Below are 15,830 nucleotides of genomic sequence, written 5' to 3'. Positions count from 1 at the left end.
GCCTTTCCTTATCTTTGCAGCCAGAGAGTTCTTGAAGAGAAAGAAGGAGAGCTCCTTCATTTTGAATGCATGAAGAAGGCGGTGCAGGATCAAAACTTGGAGGTAGCTTCTGATTCTTCAATTACTTTTGCCATATTTCTTTGTTTTGAAGATGAATTCTGAACAGAAATTAGTATAAACTGTGAACTGAATGAATGAATGAGAGCGGTGTGGTCTGTTGTTCATAGGGTTAATTAATATTAATGGTATTCACATGCCATTTTGATTGAAGAGGTTCTCTGTTTCACAAGGAAGCTCATGCATCATTCAAAACCCTCTTCACTTTAATTTTGATGTACTTTTATCAATCCTTACAAATAGTATTACCCATTACAAATTTCCCATGAAAAAGTTACCTCAAATGGAATAAGAATCAGAATCTGTCTGGTGGGCCCTCATTGGGCCTACTCTCATACAACTTTGGGCTTATTTGCCTAGTATAGGCTCTCTTTTTTAAACTAGGTTAAGCCCAATGTTGGCTTGTATGAATAAAAAATATTTCTTTCTACCCTTTTTATTTATTTATTTATTTATTTTTCAAATTCGCTTAATAATATATAATTCATGTATGGTTTATTGAGGTATTTATTTAACTATAAACAAATAAATGCCAAATTATTATTATTTTTAATAAAAGAAAATATGAATAATTTAAAAGAGGGAAGCTTCTGTATGCACATGCACTGGCTCTCCTTCAAAACACCAACTATTCAATGGGATCCACATACAGACTTATCACTACGGAGTCATACAGCAATATTGCACAACNAATTTTTATAATACCCAAATATTTAACTTTAAATTGATTTTATTCGCATTTTTTATTAACCCATTTTAAAATTTTAAAAAATATTTCTAAATAATTTTGAAATTTTTTTAGTGGTTGCCGTTGAAATTTGAATCTTTGATGTTAATGTTATTATTATTGTTATTTTCTTCATATTATTTTGGAGTAATAGCTACTATAAGACTAACCTTTCCAAAAATGTTATTGGTTTAGTTTTATTTTTCTATTGAGGTTCAACCTCATCATATGGTCTCTTGTCCATTACCAAGATATTATGGATTCTTTTAGAAGTGAGAAGTCAAGGTGGTCCCTCTATAGACTACGACTCACATCGATTACAACTTAAATCTCGTGAGTGAATAGAAAGTTAGGGTTCATGTTGAATCTCACTTTGAATTACAGTTCATCCTCTAAAGATGAAATTCGTCCTTAAACCTCAAATCAAGACAGGGAAAAATATGTCAATTGCGAAAATGCTTCAAATGATTCGCGTTTCTAGGTCAAAATTTTGACGAGTACATGTATGTGGCTAAGAGTCCTCACAATTAAGCACATGACATGACACAATTACAGAGGGTGCATAATACCGCTGAACTACATAGTAGTCCAGAGATCCACTATGCCAAAATCGAAAGAATCGAAAGAAGCTCCATCCTAACCGAAAGAAGCTACATCCTGCCCTACAGATCATGAGTGAACAATAATGAATGATATATAGTTTGTATTACAATGATAGAAGACCTTATGTACGTATTTTATGTTTGGAAAGGGACAGAAAGAAGAAGAATTGGAAGTGATCCAAAGAAAGGGACTAATAAACTCAACCACACACTCACACACACGTATAGTTTTGAATTCAAACTTGAAAAACTTTAGAAAGAAAGAAACCCCACACTACCTCTCTGCCACTCTCACTCATCAGAACTACAAACCCACCTCCCTCTACTAACACTTTTCCTGTGTAGCCACTGCCCCCCTTTCCCCTATTGCCTTCTACCATACCATACCATACCATACCATGCCATACCATACATCCTTTTACTATCTTTTTCATCATACGGTACAAAGACGTATTATGTTCCTAAACTTTGATTTAGGCTCCATTTGATAATCGAGCATTATCTCCATTATTGGGTTTCTTTGTTTTGTTCTTTATTTTTTAAACTTGAATCTAAATGTGTTACTATAAGAAAGACGAAAATCCTTATAAAGAAGTTGTGGGAAAGTATACATAATTTTTACTATAGAGACTAACAAGTACATAATCTTTGTAACAAAATTTAAGGACTAAATTGTATTAGAAAATTCAGAAACTAAACTAAAGTGGGTTTTAAATCTCAATGAGTCAAGTTTAACTTCAAAACCCTAAACATAAATATGGAACCGACAGTAATATTGATTTTACTGTAACTTCACAGTATCAAGAATGTAAAAAGGTAAAAGAAAAAGATCTCTAGGTCAACCAGAAGAATCAAAGTTACCCACAAAAAAAAATTTCTTCCAACCACTAAAGAAATAAATAAAAACTTAATTGGGACAGCCTCAAAATTTTCACTCGATCACTCAAATCTAAAAGATGATTCTTTGTTTCTCCTGTTTTCTTCCTTTTTTTTTTTCTTTTTTTTTTTCTTTTAAGAAATATGATCAATTTATTTCAAATTATAATTTCATGATTTAATAGGAAAAGCGTAAGAATCTTTAAGAATATTTGTTTAAAATAACAATAAAGAAAAGGGCACCCCGTGGAATTTTCTAATACAACACATTATTATAGTAAAATTAAAGAATACTAAAATAATATATCCTATTGTATATATTATATTATTAGAGTGGATATATAGGGTTCATTCCAATTATGTCTTTTTATATGCTCTATTTATTAATGTCCAAATACATGACCACACCAAGAAATAAAATTATACTAACACTTCAAATCTAAATTCTAACCCCACCCAAAAAAAAAGAAGAAAAAAAGAAAAAAAAAAAGGGAAAGGCTTCTCCGTCCCAATCTTATTCCATAGACACTTTTACTGGTGTTCTATTATTTTTATCAAATATCGTAATAATAATATTCTTGTTATATGATCAATATTCTTTTTATCTAGCTAGATAAGTTTTTTTGTTTATTTATTGAATTATAAGATTAAATTTGATAATGTGTGACATTGATATTTGTATTTTTGTGGAATATGGTGAGAAATTGGGTTAAAGGCGTGATAGCAACATTGCCGGGAGACCCCTCCCCTAGACTACGCACATCGCCCTAAAAGCCTACCCCTAACCTAAATAAATAAATAGATAAATGTGTATACTATAATTAAATACCCAAAATTATCAATCAATTGAAAGAGAACAAGAAGTACTAACCCATCAACTTGATTTTACATCCACTAGTCTGTTCTCTTCGTCACCAAATATCATGTTCTTCATTCCCTAACAATACCAAAATGGTGGGCTCTAACCCCATTAAATGCCACATTTATAACTTAATATATTTGTATGTGATCGAAATAAATTCTTTATTTTCTTGGTTCAACCACGTGATCGATGTGTATCTCTATGTTTAACTTGTTTAACCAGAAAATTGTAATTTACTAATCAAACTAAACATGATTACGTGAATAAAACATCAATTAAACAATAATCACATAAAGGGAAGGGAAGAATTCAATCAGTAGTTATAGAATTTAATGATGAACTAAATAATAGGATGTCATCATACGCACATGAACACACAAAGGGACAAATGATATTATAATTGAAAAAATTCACCATTTACTTACCAGTAAAATCAAGTGAGGCTCTGTTATTTTCATCGCTGGTTTAAATTTCACCCAAAAGAAGATCATTGGGAGTTAAAAAGTAAAACATAAATTGATGCGCAATAATAGCAACCATTTTTTTAGTATGATGCGATATGATTGAATTTGAAACAAGTTACAGAGAGAGAGAAAGAGAGAGAGAAAGCAAAAGAAAAAGAAAGAGATATGTGGTTTATTTTGCAAGTTGCAGTGCATGGCCTCGGTCAGTACAATCGTGATAAAATCCTGCTATCAGTTTTCTTTCTTTCTTTCTTTCTTTTTGGTGGTGAATCTATCATGAACCTACATGTCTATATACTCAAAACACTTCATCAAATTTCAATCTTTCATCTAAATTCTAACTTCAAATCTTTTCATTCTCACTGCTTAAATAACGAGTATACTTGTGTAATGAAAAGAGTATAATCTCAATAGCTTTATACTCGTTACTTAAGCAATGAATGAATGGGTGTTGAAAAGGGTATTATAACGTTAATGGAGGTATTCAATTGAAAAAAAATGATAGATATATGAAAATGATAGGTATTGAGGTGTGTAATGGGGAGTGCATGAAAAAAATTAGAAGGGAATAAAAAAGGGAGACAATCCCACATCCATGATAATATTATTGGATGCAGGGTCATAGTCATTCTTTTGTTAGTGTACCCACCATTTATTATCCTTGTCTTTTGCCTCCATTCCCTTCTCTCTGCTTCTTCCCATCCACTAAATATACTCTTTTCCCCATCTTTCCCTCCACTCAATACCCTCAATTTTTGTCACTCATTTCACTTCTCTCTCTCTCTCTCTCTCTCTCTCTCTCTCCCTCTTTTCTCTCTTCTTCTTCTTCTTCTTTTTCTTCTTCTTCCAGTTAGGGTTTTGTTTCAGCTTGTTCAGCAGAGCTTTGCAGAATTCAGTGACTAAATCACCCTCACAAGTTAGTTTATCAAAGGGAAAGGAAGAAGGGTTTTAAAGCTTTCTCACTGGAAAGGTAAAAGGGAGTTGGTTTTTTGGTGGTGGTTGTTTTATTTATACTTTTCTTTTTTCTTTTGAATTGATTCCAAAGAAAAGGCAAAGACCTAGATCACATAAGAGAGGTAAGTTTATGTAGCTCTCTTTGTTTTGTATGAGTAAAAGAAATGCTAGAAAAATAATAAAAGTCGTGTTTTGGTTTGTTTGTTTGTTCTTATAAATTTAGTTTTTTTTTTTTTTTTCTCTATCCATAGGTAAGAAAAAGGCTAAAAAAGAGAGGAATTAATCTAGACCCTTTGACGCGTATGGGGCTAGGTAGAGCTTAATTTAGGGCTCTCTATTACCCATTGGGTTATATCATATTTTGACGTGTGTGTGTGTGTGTGTGTGTGTGTGTGTTGAAGAAGAATATACACATAAAATTCTGATCACCTTTACTTTGTTTCACCACTGTCATGTCTCACCTTCTTCACCTGAATTGCAGAATTTTGAAGCCTGTCTTTGTAGCTGCGTTGCACGCAACCTACTTTCTTCTCAATTTACACTCTGAAAAAGAAAAAGAAAAAAAAACAGAAACAAAGAGAAAGTATATGCAACAAGCTTCAAAAGAATCCAGAGAGAAGGTGAATTTAGTTAAGAAAAGGATTGATTGTATAACGAAAATTGAGAAGCCTAAATGAAGGGACCTAACCGTTCGGTTAAAGGGTTGGAATTCGAACATATACATTAATCCGAGCATAGTTTAGTCTAAAGTTCGTTGGTTCGATCCTCACCCTGCAATTGTTGAACTTAAAAAAAAGATGAAATTAGGAAAAATGGATACAGAAATATTTAAATATATATCTGCAATTTAGGCAGCTGTAGCAGAAAATGTTTCTGCAAATTTGATTAGGGTGTTGTACGTGTGTCTGTCCACGGGAGAGATTTTTCTGAGTACGCACGCGCGTGAAAGAAAGAGAGAGAGAGACAGAAGGTTAGGATCTTGATTTTCTGCACATGAATTAAACTTGGGATCAGTTACAAAATTCTAAATAACTTTCTTCTTCTGAATTTCATCTGACTTGTTCTAGAAATTCCTTTTCTTTCACTGATCTCCAGACTTGCATACACATAATATATATATGAAATGACCAAAAATAAATAAACCAAAAGGTTTGTTAATGAAGATAAAATTAAAACATTATGGAGTGTTAGTTGTTGGTTTAGTTTCTTAATAATAAATATATGCTTGTGTTGTTAGAGGAATTAAAACTTTAAGGTAAGAGAAGGGGGGAAAAGTTGATTAGAGCATATGGATTAGTTAGAAATTGATCATTTTCTTACTTTGATTGGTTAAGGCAGGATGGCATCATCAAGTTCTTACAACTCTCCTTGTGCTGCTTGCAAGTTCTTGAGAAGAAAATGCATGTCAGGTTGCATTTTTGCTCCTTATTTCCCACCAGAAGAGCCTCAAAAGTTTGCCAATGTGCACAAGATCTTTGGGGCCAGCAATGTGACAAAGCTGCTGAATGAACTTCTGCCTCACCAAAGAGAGGATGCAGTGAACTCTCTTGCGTATGAGGCCGAGGCCCGAGTCCGGGACCCGGTCTATGGCTGCGTCGGAGCCATCTCCTTCCTCCAAAGGCAAGTCCAGAGGCTCCAGAAGGAACTCGACGCTGCAAATGCCGACCTAATTCGGTACGCATGCAACGAGATACCTAATGCAGGAGTGAGTCATGTGGTTCAACCAAGCCCTGGTGCTCGCCCAAGAGCTTTGGATCAGTATCATACAAGTTCATCAACTGGGTATTACAATCAACATCTTCCTGCTTTTCCCATGGCTTATCCACTGCCTTGGAATGAAAACTCTCCTGGAAATGACATCAATGAAGGAGGAGGGGATGGCAATATTTGAAGAAATCTTCTCCAAAAAAAAAAAACCACAAAATAGGGTTTTTTCAACCCTAAAGAGAACTTCTCTCTTCTGGTATGTCACTTCCTCATATATTTATATATATATATGATGGTTTTTCTAGCTAGCTGCCCTCATTCACATGGACATTTTTCAAGCTGGATGACTTAGTAAATTTAATTTTTCTAGTATCATTTAGAGGGTCTTGAGAATTAGTTTCTTAAACCCCATTATCATTCTCCCATTTAAAATCCAAAACAAGTTCTCTGAGTTATGTTCTTTTTTTTTTTTTTTGTTCTTCGTTTAATCATCATATGTACGTGTGGAAGATTAATTTAGGGCCTAAAATAAGGTTGCTGTGCATGCTCCCTAGCAGCTTAGCCACATTTTTACTTTAAATATTATAGACTATTGTCTATTGTGTGAGGTTCAATTTCTAGAGAGCTCTTTAGCTTCTTCTTTTTTTTGTATAAAAAATTTAGTACTGCCATTGTTTATGCTTATGAATAAATGAAAAATAATATTTTATCTCATGTTTGTTGTGTCTTCGTAAAAGCAGATTCCCTTAGTTCTGTATATTATATAGTTTTTTATACATGCGTCTATGTCTAGCTTTCTCCTCCTTTTAACCCTATGCAATATTCTCTCACTTTTCTTCCTACTTTCTTTTTTAGAGGACCATCTACGTAAGCTTTCTTTTATATAGTTTTACTACAATTTTAGCTAAATGGTAACTTAATTTTGAGCTATTCATTTGATTGAGAAAAAGACCCATAAAGAGAAATGCTGAGCCTTTTAATTCGGTATTTGTTTATTCTATGCTATATCTACTTTGTTTGTTCTTTTATTTGGCTATGCCAAAGTTTCTTTCTAACCTATAATATGTATAAACTGAAAGAGGATTGTGGAAAAGTTCATTGGCTTGTGATGGTCTTGAAAGGTAGGATTTGAAAGGGGCATTTTGAACAAATGCAAGCTTTCTTGATGGCTTTTGGAAGGATCAGAAGAGGAAAGGGAAAAGGAAAAGGAAAAAAAAAAAAAAAAAAAAGCATTATTTAGAGAATAATGAGTCTGAAGAAACTATGAACCAACAGTGTTCCTCAACTCATTTTCAAATTCTAGTCTTTATCTTTTTAGTGTTACAGTGCTAATGTGAATCTCTTGGAGTTTCCTTTTTATATTTTCACCCCAAAAAATAAAAAATATTTCTTTCTTTCTTTCATGGCCTAAATATCTCAAACAGTGTCTAAAAGTTTGGTTGGCTTCATTGGATTAACTTCAGTATAAAGTGGTGGCTGTTTCTCTTCCCATGGATGGGGTTTCAGTTTTCTTTTTATGTTTCAGTTTGTTCACTTACCTTTTCACTGTTTTCATCTCCCCATCACAAGTTCCAGACTTTACAGTAAAAAACCCTACACAGTCATATTCACAGTAAAAGTTTCTCTTCCTTCTGTACTTTTGTGTTTTTGTGCTTCATTATTATCTTTTTATTTTTTAGGCTCATCTCAGAGCTTTGCTTTTTGTTTTTATTATATTATGAAAGTTACCCTTCAGGGGAAATCAAAGTTTTATGATGAGGACTCTGCAAAATTATCTGCATGGATTAAGCATTTTAATTAACATAATTACTTTAGATCCATTTATCCATCTCCTACACTTCATCTGTAACCAAGTCTAAAGGTTATACTACGAATTCTGTCCTTTTTGACATCATTTAATTTGGTCCCTATCATATCTATCATTTTTCTTATTTACTATGGTAGTTGACTGAATTAGGGTTTAGGTTGGAGTAAAAAAAGAAGTGAGTTTTTGAATGGTAAAAATGGCTTAAGATGATGTGCACGGTTCAACCATAAACCAAGTCCGAACTATGAAACTTAAAATCAAAACTCTCAAAACTCATTTCTAAAAAAGCAAAGTTTAACTAAACTAGAAATACTAAATTAAAACTTTTAGAATAACTATAAGAACCAAATTCATGAAGTAGATAAAGCAGATCAAGCATTTTTTGTTCTCAAGAACAGAGAAAGGCTAAAAGAACCAGAAGAATCAAGAGCCACAGAGAAGGGGGGGAATCTAGGGTTAGGGTTTGAGATATTTAAGAAAAAAAGAAAGAAAACATGATGAAGAAGAGGCAGAATAAGTTGTCTTCTTGTCATTGAACAAGATGATGTACTAAGAAATGAAGCAACTCACGAGCCATTGAAAAATGTTAGAGAGAGGGAAGTTTTAATTTTTTTCCTTTTAAAAAAAAAAGAAAAAAAAGAAAAAGGCTTATATTTCTGGGTGGACTGTGGAAATAGATCTCTCTCTCACTCTCCTATGAGAACTAATTGCAGTTTGCATATGTTGGGAGTACAGAACATTCATCATCACAATACACAACACACTGAAACAGCCTCTCTTTTTCTCTACATTGCAATACCCTCTCTATACTTCTGTTTCTCTTCACTTTTTGGCAGTCTCTCTCTCTCTCGCTCTCTCTCTACCTCTCTCCCTCTCTCCCTCTCCCCCTCTCCCTCTCCAAAGTCCCAGCAACCCCTAAATTTTCACACAGAAAAAAAAAAGAAAAAAAAGAAACCAATACTAAAAGTTAAAGTCTTTTGTACTCTTTTTCTCTTACCCACGCACGCACACAAGGACACTGATCTCTCCCTGAATCGTATCTGGATATGGGTCGGGCCACGTCCTTTGTCCTCCAATTTATCGCCTCCTCCCTCTCTCGAGATCCCCAATTATTCCTTCCTATTCAATTATCTCATGAAATACCGCTCGAGTAGTATGAATGTCACTCTCATTTAATGTCCTTCGTATTTTTTAGAAGAAAAATAGAGTTCACTAAGGAATGAAATACAGGATTTGAAACTTCTGGTCACTTTACAAGAAAGCTCCTATATTAGAAGTCAAATGAAGAGAGACTATCATTAAAAAAACAAATCAAAGTTACCAAAAGTTGAGAAGGAGTCCCTCAAGAGGGAACATTTCTTTTGCATCAAAGAAACCAAGAAAAAAATCTGTCAGCATATATATGACCAACAGACTCCAAGCCCTCATCAACAGATACCAGAAGAGTACTAAAAAAATTATTTCTCCTCAATCATATAAGGTTTGTCTTCCCAATTCTCTCTCCAATTAACAATCTTTTTTTATTAAAAAAATATTATTGTTTCTATTAATTTAATTTTGGGGGGCTTCGCTTTTAAAGTCTGAAAGGGTTCACTGTTTTGGTTCAGAAATTTGGTCAGATAAGAGAAGAGGGGTAGAGGGGTTTCTGTGGTTGGTTTCAGTGAATACCTTTTATTCTTTCTTTCTTTTTCTTTTTGTGTTGTGTGTGTGTGTGTGTGTGTGAGTGAAACTGTAGTAATTTCAGAATCCATCATCATAACCCATCAATCTTAATCTTCTACTCTGCAGAGAGGGATGGAGAGACGTGGTAAAGAAGCAAAGAGCAGCTGAAATTTTGGCAGAACCTCATAAGGCTTTCATCATAGAAGGACAAATATCATAGACAACAAGCCTTCTATTTTTGCCCCCACCATATAATTCTTCATTTTCTTTCTTCACCCATTTAACGTAAATAATTGAATGCCTAGTTTACTAATTTCAACTATATCTTGAATTTGAAACCTGCTAATTTTACATTATTTTATACAAATTTCGATAAAATCACATTTATTTAAACATAAGCCTATAGTTACCTAGTCTTTTCTCTCATTACTTATCTTTATTAAATAGAGTCTCATTACTTATCTTTATTAAATAGACTCTTCGTCTCTCTGAAACCATATATTTTAATTTACTATAGACATAAAATTTAAAAGTTTTGTTTATCCTACTTATTTCCATAGATAGTGTGAGTAGGCTATCTCTACAAGTAATATAATTTAATTAGACATTATTATAACTTCATCAAGTAGCTAGAATTGAAGTATTTCTTTACCTCTTCAAGCACTCAGAGAGTGAGCCTTTCATCTACAATCTCTTTGCATTGCTCACACAACCCTTCATTTCAATCATATTCTCGTCCCAAATTCACCAAATCCTACATATTCTGGACTGCATTAATTGTGACAAAGTCTGATGTGCGTGAGAATACACTTCTAGAAACCAAGAATTTATGCATATACTCTAAGAATCAAATTCGTTAAATGATTACTTTGACTTATTGGGCATGATGGAAGAATATTTTTCGTTTTTTTATTTTCTTAAACGTCTCACTACCCCAAATTAGGAAACGTGAAAACAATCATATTATCGAAGAATATCTTTGATAAGTACCAATCCAACTTTTTAACAAANTATATATATATATATATATATATATATATATATATATTCATTATAATATGTGGAAAAAAGAATCAAATTATAACAAAAATAAGGGGCTTTAATTAACAAATACTAGTAAAGTTCCCTTACAATTTATTCTCACTTTTATAGAGTACAGGCTCCTACTGTTAGGACTTTGAAACTTTGCACATGTTCTAGCCTGTAGCCTTAGAAAGAAGGATTAGTCTTATCATTTATATATGTGGCTATGCTTTAAAATTATTTAACTTTTTTCTTACATATATTAACAATATCTGAACCAATATTGTTTGAATTTAGCCCCAAAAGTATATTTTTTAAATTTGATGAAAGCTTGAATTTGTTTAATTTATGTTCGTAATCTTTGCATGTAATATTTAATTAAGAATATAAGTATCTAACTTTGTGGTAGATGGGTTGAAGGAAGAGTATATGATTCAAAGGAGAGCCCATCCACACTCTAACTTTTGCAATTGCAATTATGTAAAGCTTGGAAGTAATTTAAAATAGTTGGGGAATATTATTAATTAACACTTGGGCATTGTTTGGGATTAGGGTTTACTTTTCAACCATTCTTTAGAAATAATGGGCTTAAGTTTGTAAAGTGTTTTTCTCACAAGCACATGCATCTACATGACTCTTAATTTCATATGATATTAACACATCAATTTACGAAAATCATACTTGCAAACACTTTCTACCCATAGCTCTTTTGTTTTATTACCAACTTCTTTAAAATGGTTTACGAATCCAAATCAAGAAAACTAAGAAAAAATGTTTTTTAAAACTTAATTTTTATGAAATTTAGTTTAGAATTCATGTGCTTAAAGTAGGTGAAGAACTCACTCACCCATTGAGGAAGCCATCATAATTTTTGAAAACCAAAAATAAAAAAACAAAATAGTTATTAAATATGACAGTATTATCAATTCCCATTTTCTTTTCTTTTTTTTTTTTAAAAAAACATAAAATTAGCAATTGAATGAAAAATTAAGCTGAAAAAGAGTGACAAAAAAGGGAAGCCAAAACGAGGGTGATTTTGGCAATAACTCCACTCTTGTATATGGACCATGAAAAAATAATGTTGAGCCCAAAAAAGTAACTTTTTAGGCTAACTACTAGGCCCATTGACTCTTCTCCCATTAAGGGGCGGATCCAAAATGCCGAAGAATTTCAAGTGAAATGGAAATTGAAAAGGTTTCTAGAAGAATAATTTTAGAAAACACACGAGTTGTTGTTTTGTTTTGGCATCAAACTAAATAGCAAATTCAGTCTACAACCAACTTGAACATACCTGAACTGATCAAGATGTTCCACGTTTAAATTTCTCACATCTGCAAGAGTAAACTTGAAAAAAGAAAAATAACTTTTTTAAATTAATATTTCCCGATTATGTTNAAAAAAAAAAAAAAAAAAAAAAAAAAAAAAAAAAAAGCGCATTAGAAACGGATTCCAGTCACTTCCAAAATATTTATGTCATAATCTACCGCAAGTGCACTATAAAGTCAACTTTTCCAGCAATTATATTGTCCCCAAAAAGTATAACCCATCTTAGAAAATAAGCATATAAGTAAAATCCTTCAAACTAAAGAGTAAATGCAAATTCGTAGAAATGAACATAGTTCAACTGACGAACATGTGTACTCTCGATCAAATAAATTTGAAGTTAGAACCAAAAGGAGAAAAAAAAATAGTAAATGCAAGTTGCACAAAAGTCCTAGCTGATTGTGATAAGATCTAAGCCAACTGTGAGGCTAAGTGACTCACAGCCCCACACACACAGAAAAAAAGAAGTTATCAGAATTAGAATTAAATTTCATATACAAAATACTTATTCGTTTTAATATCACATGGTTAATGCATTAACTAACGAGATGAATTTATAAGAAGCAAGTACCTCTTTGTTTTGTTGTTTGTGCAGGCGAGGGTACCATTTTTCTCTTTCTTTTTGTCACTGTCGGGCGGCCACCACAGCCCTCATCGCTACGCAATATCTGAGACATTGAAGGAAGTTGTTCACAGCAATTAACTTCAGAATTTATGGGTCCTCTTTTGTTCTGTTGAAAATCAAGCAACAATTTGAAACTCTCACATTTCAATTCCAGAAATTTACTCTTACCCGTTTAGGGTAAATGTGTAGCCATCACTGGTAGCTCAAAGGGCATTCTAGAGACGAAGTTTGATTCCAATACACCATCACTGCAGGTCGTTTTCAACCATGGAATCCTATGACATATTAAGCCTAATCTTTTATGAACTGTCGGTTATACCATCCCAATTCAAATTCGTCGTTATTAGCCTCAGAGATTTGTGCCCCTTTACTGTAAGTTACTGAATTTAGAATTGAACATTAAAACAATATCTTCTTCCACCAACTCCTTACCATTTTCTGCGGTGGTTGGTAAGGTAGAATTTTCCAGTTACTAAAAGTGGAAGCAAAACCTTGAGTTTATAAGGTAAACATCTGTATTCAGATCAATTTTTTAGGAAGAATCTTAAAGTAATATCCATTCTCGCTAAGTTTTTGCTCAAGAAGCACTTTTAAGTTTTGACACACCACGAGAATAATATACACGTTACTTCCTTAAAACTCATGTCAAGCAAGTTCAAAGTAAATTTAAAATGGACAATATCAAATGAACGTGAAAAAAAGAAATCATTATTCTAGCGCTATAGTGTTAGGTGTTGAGAGTTGTCCATTTGGCTATGGTACGTGTGGACAATAGAACTTTACCTCTGTCATGCAACAAGCGTAAAAAGGCAAAAAAGAAGGGATGAGAAACGTCGGGACATTTTTGCAGTTGAGATGCATAATTGATCTCAAGGAATATTTATAGCATGGGGAAAAATGTTCCAAGTACGGTACCACTATTAATACTTTTTCCAAGTTTCAAAGCTAGTAGGGCCACTTTTAAAGCGCTGAAGATCTATTCAAAGTTACCAAATAATGTGTGTGATGATTTAGTCTTTGCAAAACTTTATCATGTGAATTAACACATCAGATTCTGAATTCCGAATGGGGTCACAGGTCATATCTGTCTGTATTTCCTTGTATAAAATGACAGCCATTCACGAGCCTCATAGACGTTTCCACTAATCATTAACTCTGAGAAAGAGCTAACCAAGTAGAGCAAGGGATAAGCACAGCCAAAATATAGGTACCCCAAATGCAGCTCTCTTATGGAGGAGCCTTTCATCTCTCTCCTTTATTTCCAGTCTATAAGGCCAACTTGAAGACTCGCTCAGTAACCCAGAAAGGCTAAAGAAGCAAAACCTTCACTAAGATGGGTGCATGCTCAAGCAAAGATGGGAGTGAGATCTGTGATGATGATGTTAGAGGATTGAAAGAAAAGGTAAGGTTACTTAGAGAGGAAGTGAGGGGTGTAGTGTCTGAGATGGATAAGGTGACTAAAGCTCATGAGAAAGACAAGATGGTTTTTGCATTTAAGGAGGCAGGTTGGAAAACTGAGAAAAAGAGACTCAAAGAGGAGGTGAAGATGTTGAGGAAGAGGGTAAATGAGAGGATTACAGAGATTGAAGAGAGAAATTTTGGAGATAAGACTGCAACAGAGCGAAAGATGGAGGGAACTCCAAATATCATCTTTGGGCAGATACAACAAGAAAGAGCACACAGAGATGAAGCCATTGAGAAGTGGAAGCAGCTTTACCACGCTATCAAGATTGAGCTTGATGACCTAATTCAGAGGACACATAATGGTATGTCTATGAACTTATCTTTTCTTCTGGTCATCACAGAAAATCTAATTTTCCTTTTGTTTCTGAATTTTCTGTTGATTTTCTTTCAATTTACTACTTTTAAGCTCAAGATTAGTGTTAGAAATCACGACTCTCCACAATGGTATGATATTGTCCACTTTGAGCATAAGCTCTTGTGGTTTTGTTTTTGGGCTTCCCCAGAAGGCCTCGTACGAATGGAGATGTATTCCTTACTTATAAACTCATGATCATTCCCTACATTAGCCAACGTGGGACTCACTCCCCACAATCCTTAACAATTAGATCAATGAAGGCTAGCAAAAACTAAGACGGCAAAAATTCAATAAATGCACATTAGATTTCCCATCACTAACAAGCACTCATCGGTTACTTTGATAGGAGATGGATTATACTGGGGAGCAACTGAGCGGACAGACGCACTACGAACAGAATTACAAGCAAAGGAGGAGACAATAAAAGCCCTCAAAGAACGATTAGTTTCAATGGAGCAAGAAAAATATAAGAGGAACAGAGATATTGACATACTGAGGCAAAGCTTGAGAATTATGACCAGTAAGAAGGAACAGCAGCTAGGAACTTTCCATAAATGCGTCTGTAAGTAACCTGCCAATGAATTGGGCAAGAAAACAAAATTTTCAATACCATATTAGAATGATGAACAGATAATGAAATGTCGATTGAATGTGCTTTGTAAAGATTGTTACCTCTGCACGCCCACCCTTCATTTCAACCCACTGGTCATTCTCATCCTCATTTTGTCGGCATGGTCCAAAGGTAAACACATTTTTGTTCCTTAGACTGGGATTTTGGGAAGAGTTGCAAAAGATGAAAAGAAAATAAAAGATTAATCCTCTCTCAGTTGACAGGAAGATAACTGTGCTGATTCATAGATAAGGCTACAATTCAACTTCGATAGACAATCACACAGTTGATCGATTTCTTGGGATTTAAATTTAGAATATAATTATTGCACTATTGTTCAAGTTATAGTTATCACAAATCAACCACACAGGAAAATATAGCTTGTAAAACAATAATGTCCAAGTTCTTATATGTGAATCTAGCATTGTAGGGCTCTAGCTTGATCAATAACATCCCCGATTCAAATTTTGTTAAATCAACAATGAACCAAAAGCTTAAATTCATGAGTTATGTTCATTTCTAGTAACATTAATACTTCAACAAATTTTGTGCCCAGCCTTGCAAACATGCGAATCAATTTGTTTACTTAAACTGAATCAATAGGAGAAATGCTTCAACTCATGCTAATAGCCAATTCTACAAGGAATTATTT

The 15,830-nt window shown here is 33.5% G+C and overlaps 2 protein-coding genes and 1 long non-coding RNA gene across 10 annotated transcripts; 2 read left to right on the top strand and 1 right to left on the bottom strand.

Moving 5' to 3' along the window:
* Positions 1-1,159: 1,159 nt before the first annotated feature.
* Positions 1,160-13,073, bottom strand: LOC111779823. 8 transcript variants are annotated; one of them, XR_002812748.1, is made up of 7 exons: positions 12,696-12,875; positions 12,093-12,145; positions 10,431-10,546; positions 5,502-5,589; positions 5,291-5,387; positions 3,194-5,145; positions 1,160-1,506 (listed from the first exon to the last, which is right to left on the bottom strand). It is a non-coding gene; the product is annotated as an uncharacterized LOC111779823 (long non-coding RNA). The 8 variants fall into 8 exon arrangements; XR_002812744.1 differs by adding an exon at positions 12,918-13,073 and having other exon boundaries at positions 1,161-1,506; positions 5,291-5,589; positions 12,696-12,792; XR_002812750.1 differs by having other exon boundaries at positions 1,161-1,506; positions 3,194-3,259; positions 3,610-5,145; positions 5,291-5,589.
* Positions 4,506-7,686, top strand: LOC111779822 (protein LATERAL ORGAN BOUNDARIES-like). Its single transcript, XM_023659982.1, has 2 exons — positions 4,506-4,618; positions 5,941-7,686. The coding sequence occupies exon 2, from the start codon at positions 5,942-5,944 to the stop codon at positions 6,491-6,493; it is 552 nt and encodes a 183-aa protein (XP_023515750.1). The 5' UTR covers positions 4,506-4,618; position 5,941; the 3' UTR covers positions 6,494-7,686.
* A 535-nt stretch (positions 13,074-13,608) lies between the features above and the next one.
* On the top strand, positions 13,609-15,406 carry LOC111779565. The gene is made up of 2 exons (XM_023659626.1): positions 13,609-14,515; positions 14,915-15,406. The coding sequence occupies exons 1-2, from the start codon at positions 14,083-14,085 to the stop codon at positions 15,136-15,138; spliced, it is 657 nt and encodes a 218-aa protein (XP_023515394.1). The 5' UTR covers positions 13,609-14,082; the 3' UTR covers positions 15,139-15,406.
* The last annotated feature ends 424 nt before the right edge of the window (positions 15,407-15,830 follow it).

Source organism: Cucurbita pepo, chromosome LG18 (assembly GCF_002806865.2).
Source record: "Cucurbita pepo subsp. pepo cultivar mu-cu-16 chromosome LG18, ASM280686v2, whole genome shotgun sequence".
Taxonomy (NCBI): domain Eukaryota; kingdom Viridiplantae; phylum Streptophyta; class Magnoliopsida; order Cucurbitales; family Cucurbitaceae; genus Cucurbita; species Cucurbita pepo.
The sequence above is the reverse complement of the archived record's forward strand: the minus strand, read 5'-3'. Positions and strand labels throughout refer to the sequence as shown.

Bases quoted from the DNA above. Each gene is read 5' to 3' on its own strand.
- LOC111779565 (XM_023659626.1), top strand. From the start codon at position 14,083: ATGGGTGCATGCTCAAGCAAAGATGGGAGTGAGATCTGTGATGATGAT. The intron at 14,516-14,914 runs GTATGTCTATGA...TTACTTTGATAG, and splicing joins AATTCAGAGGACACATAATG to GAGATGGATTATACTGGGGA.
- LOC111779822 (XM_023659982.1), top strand. From the start codon at position 5,942: ATGGCATCATCAAGTTCTTACAACTCTCCTTGTGCTGCTTGCAAGTTC.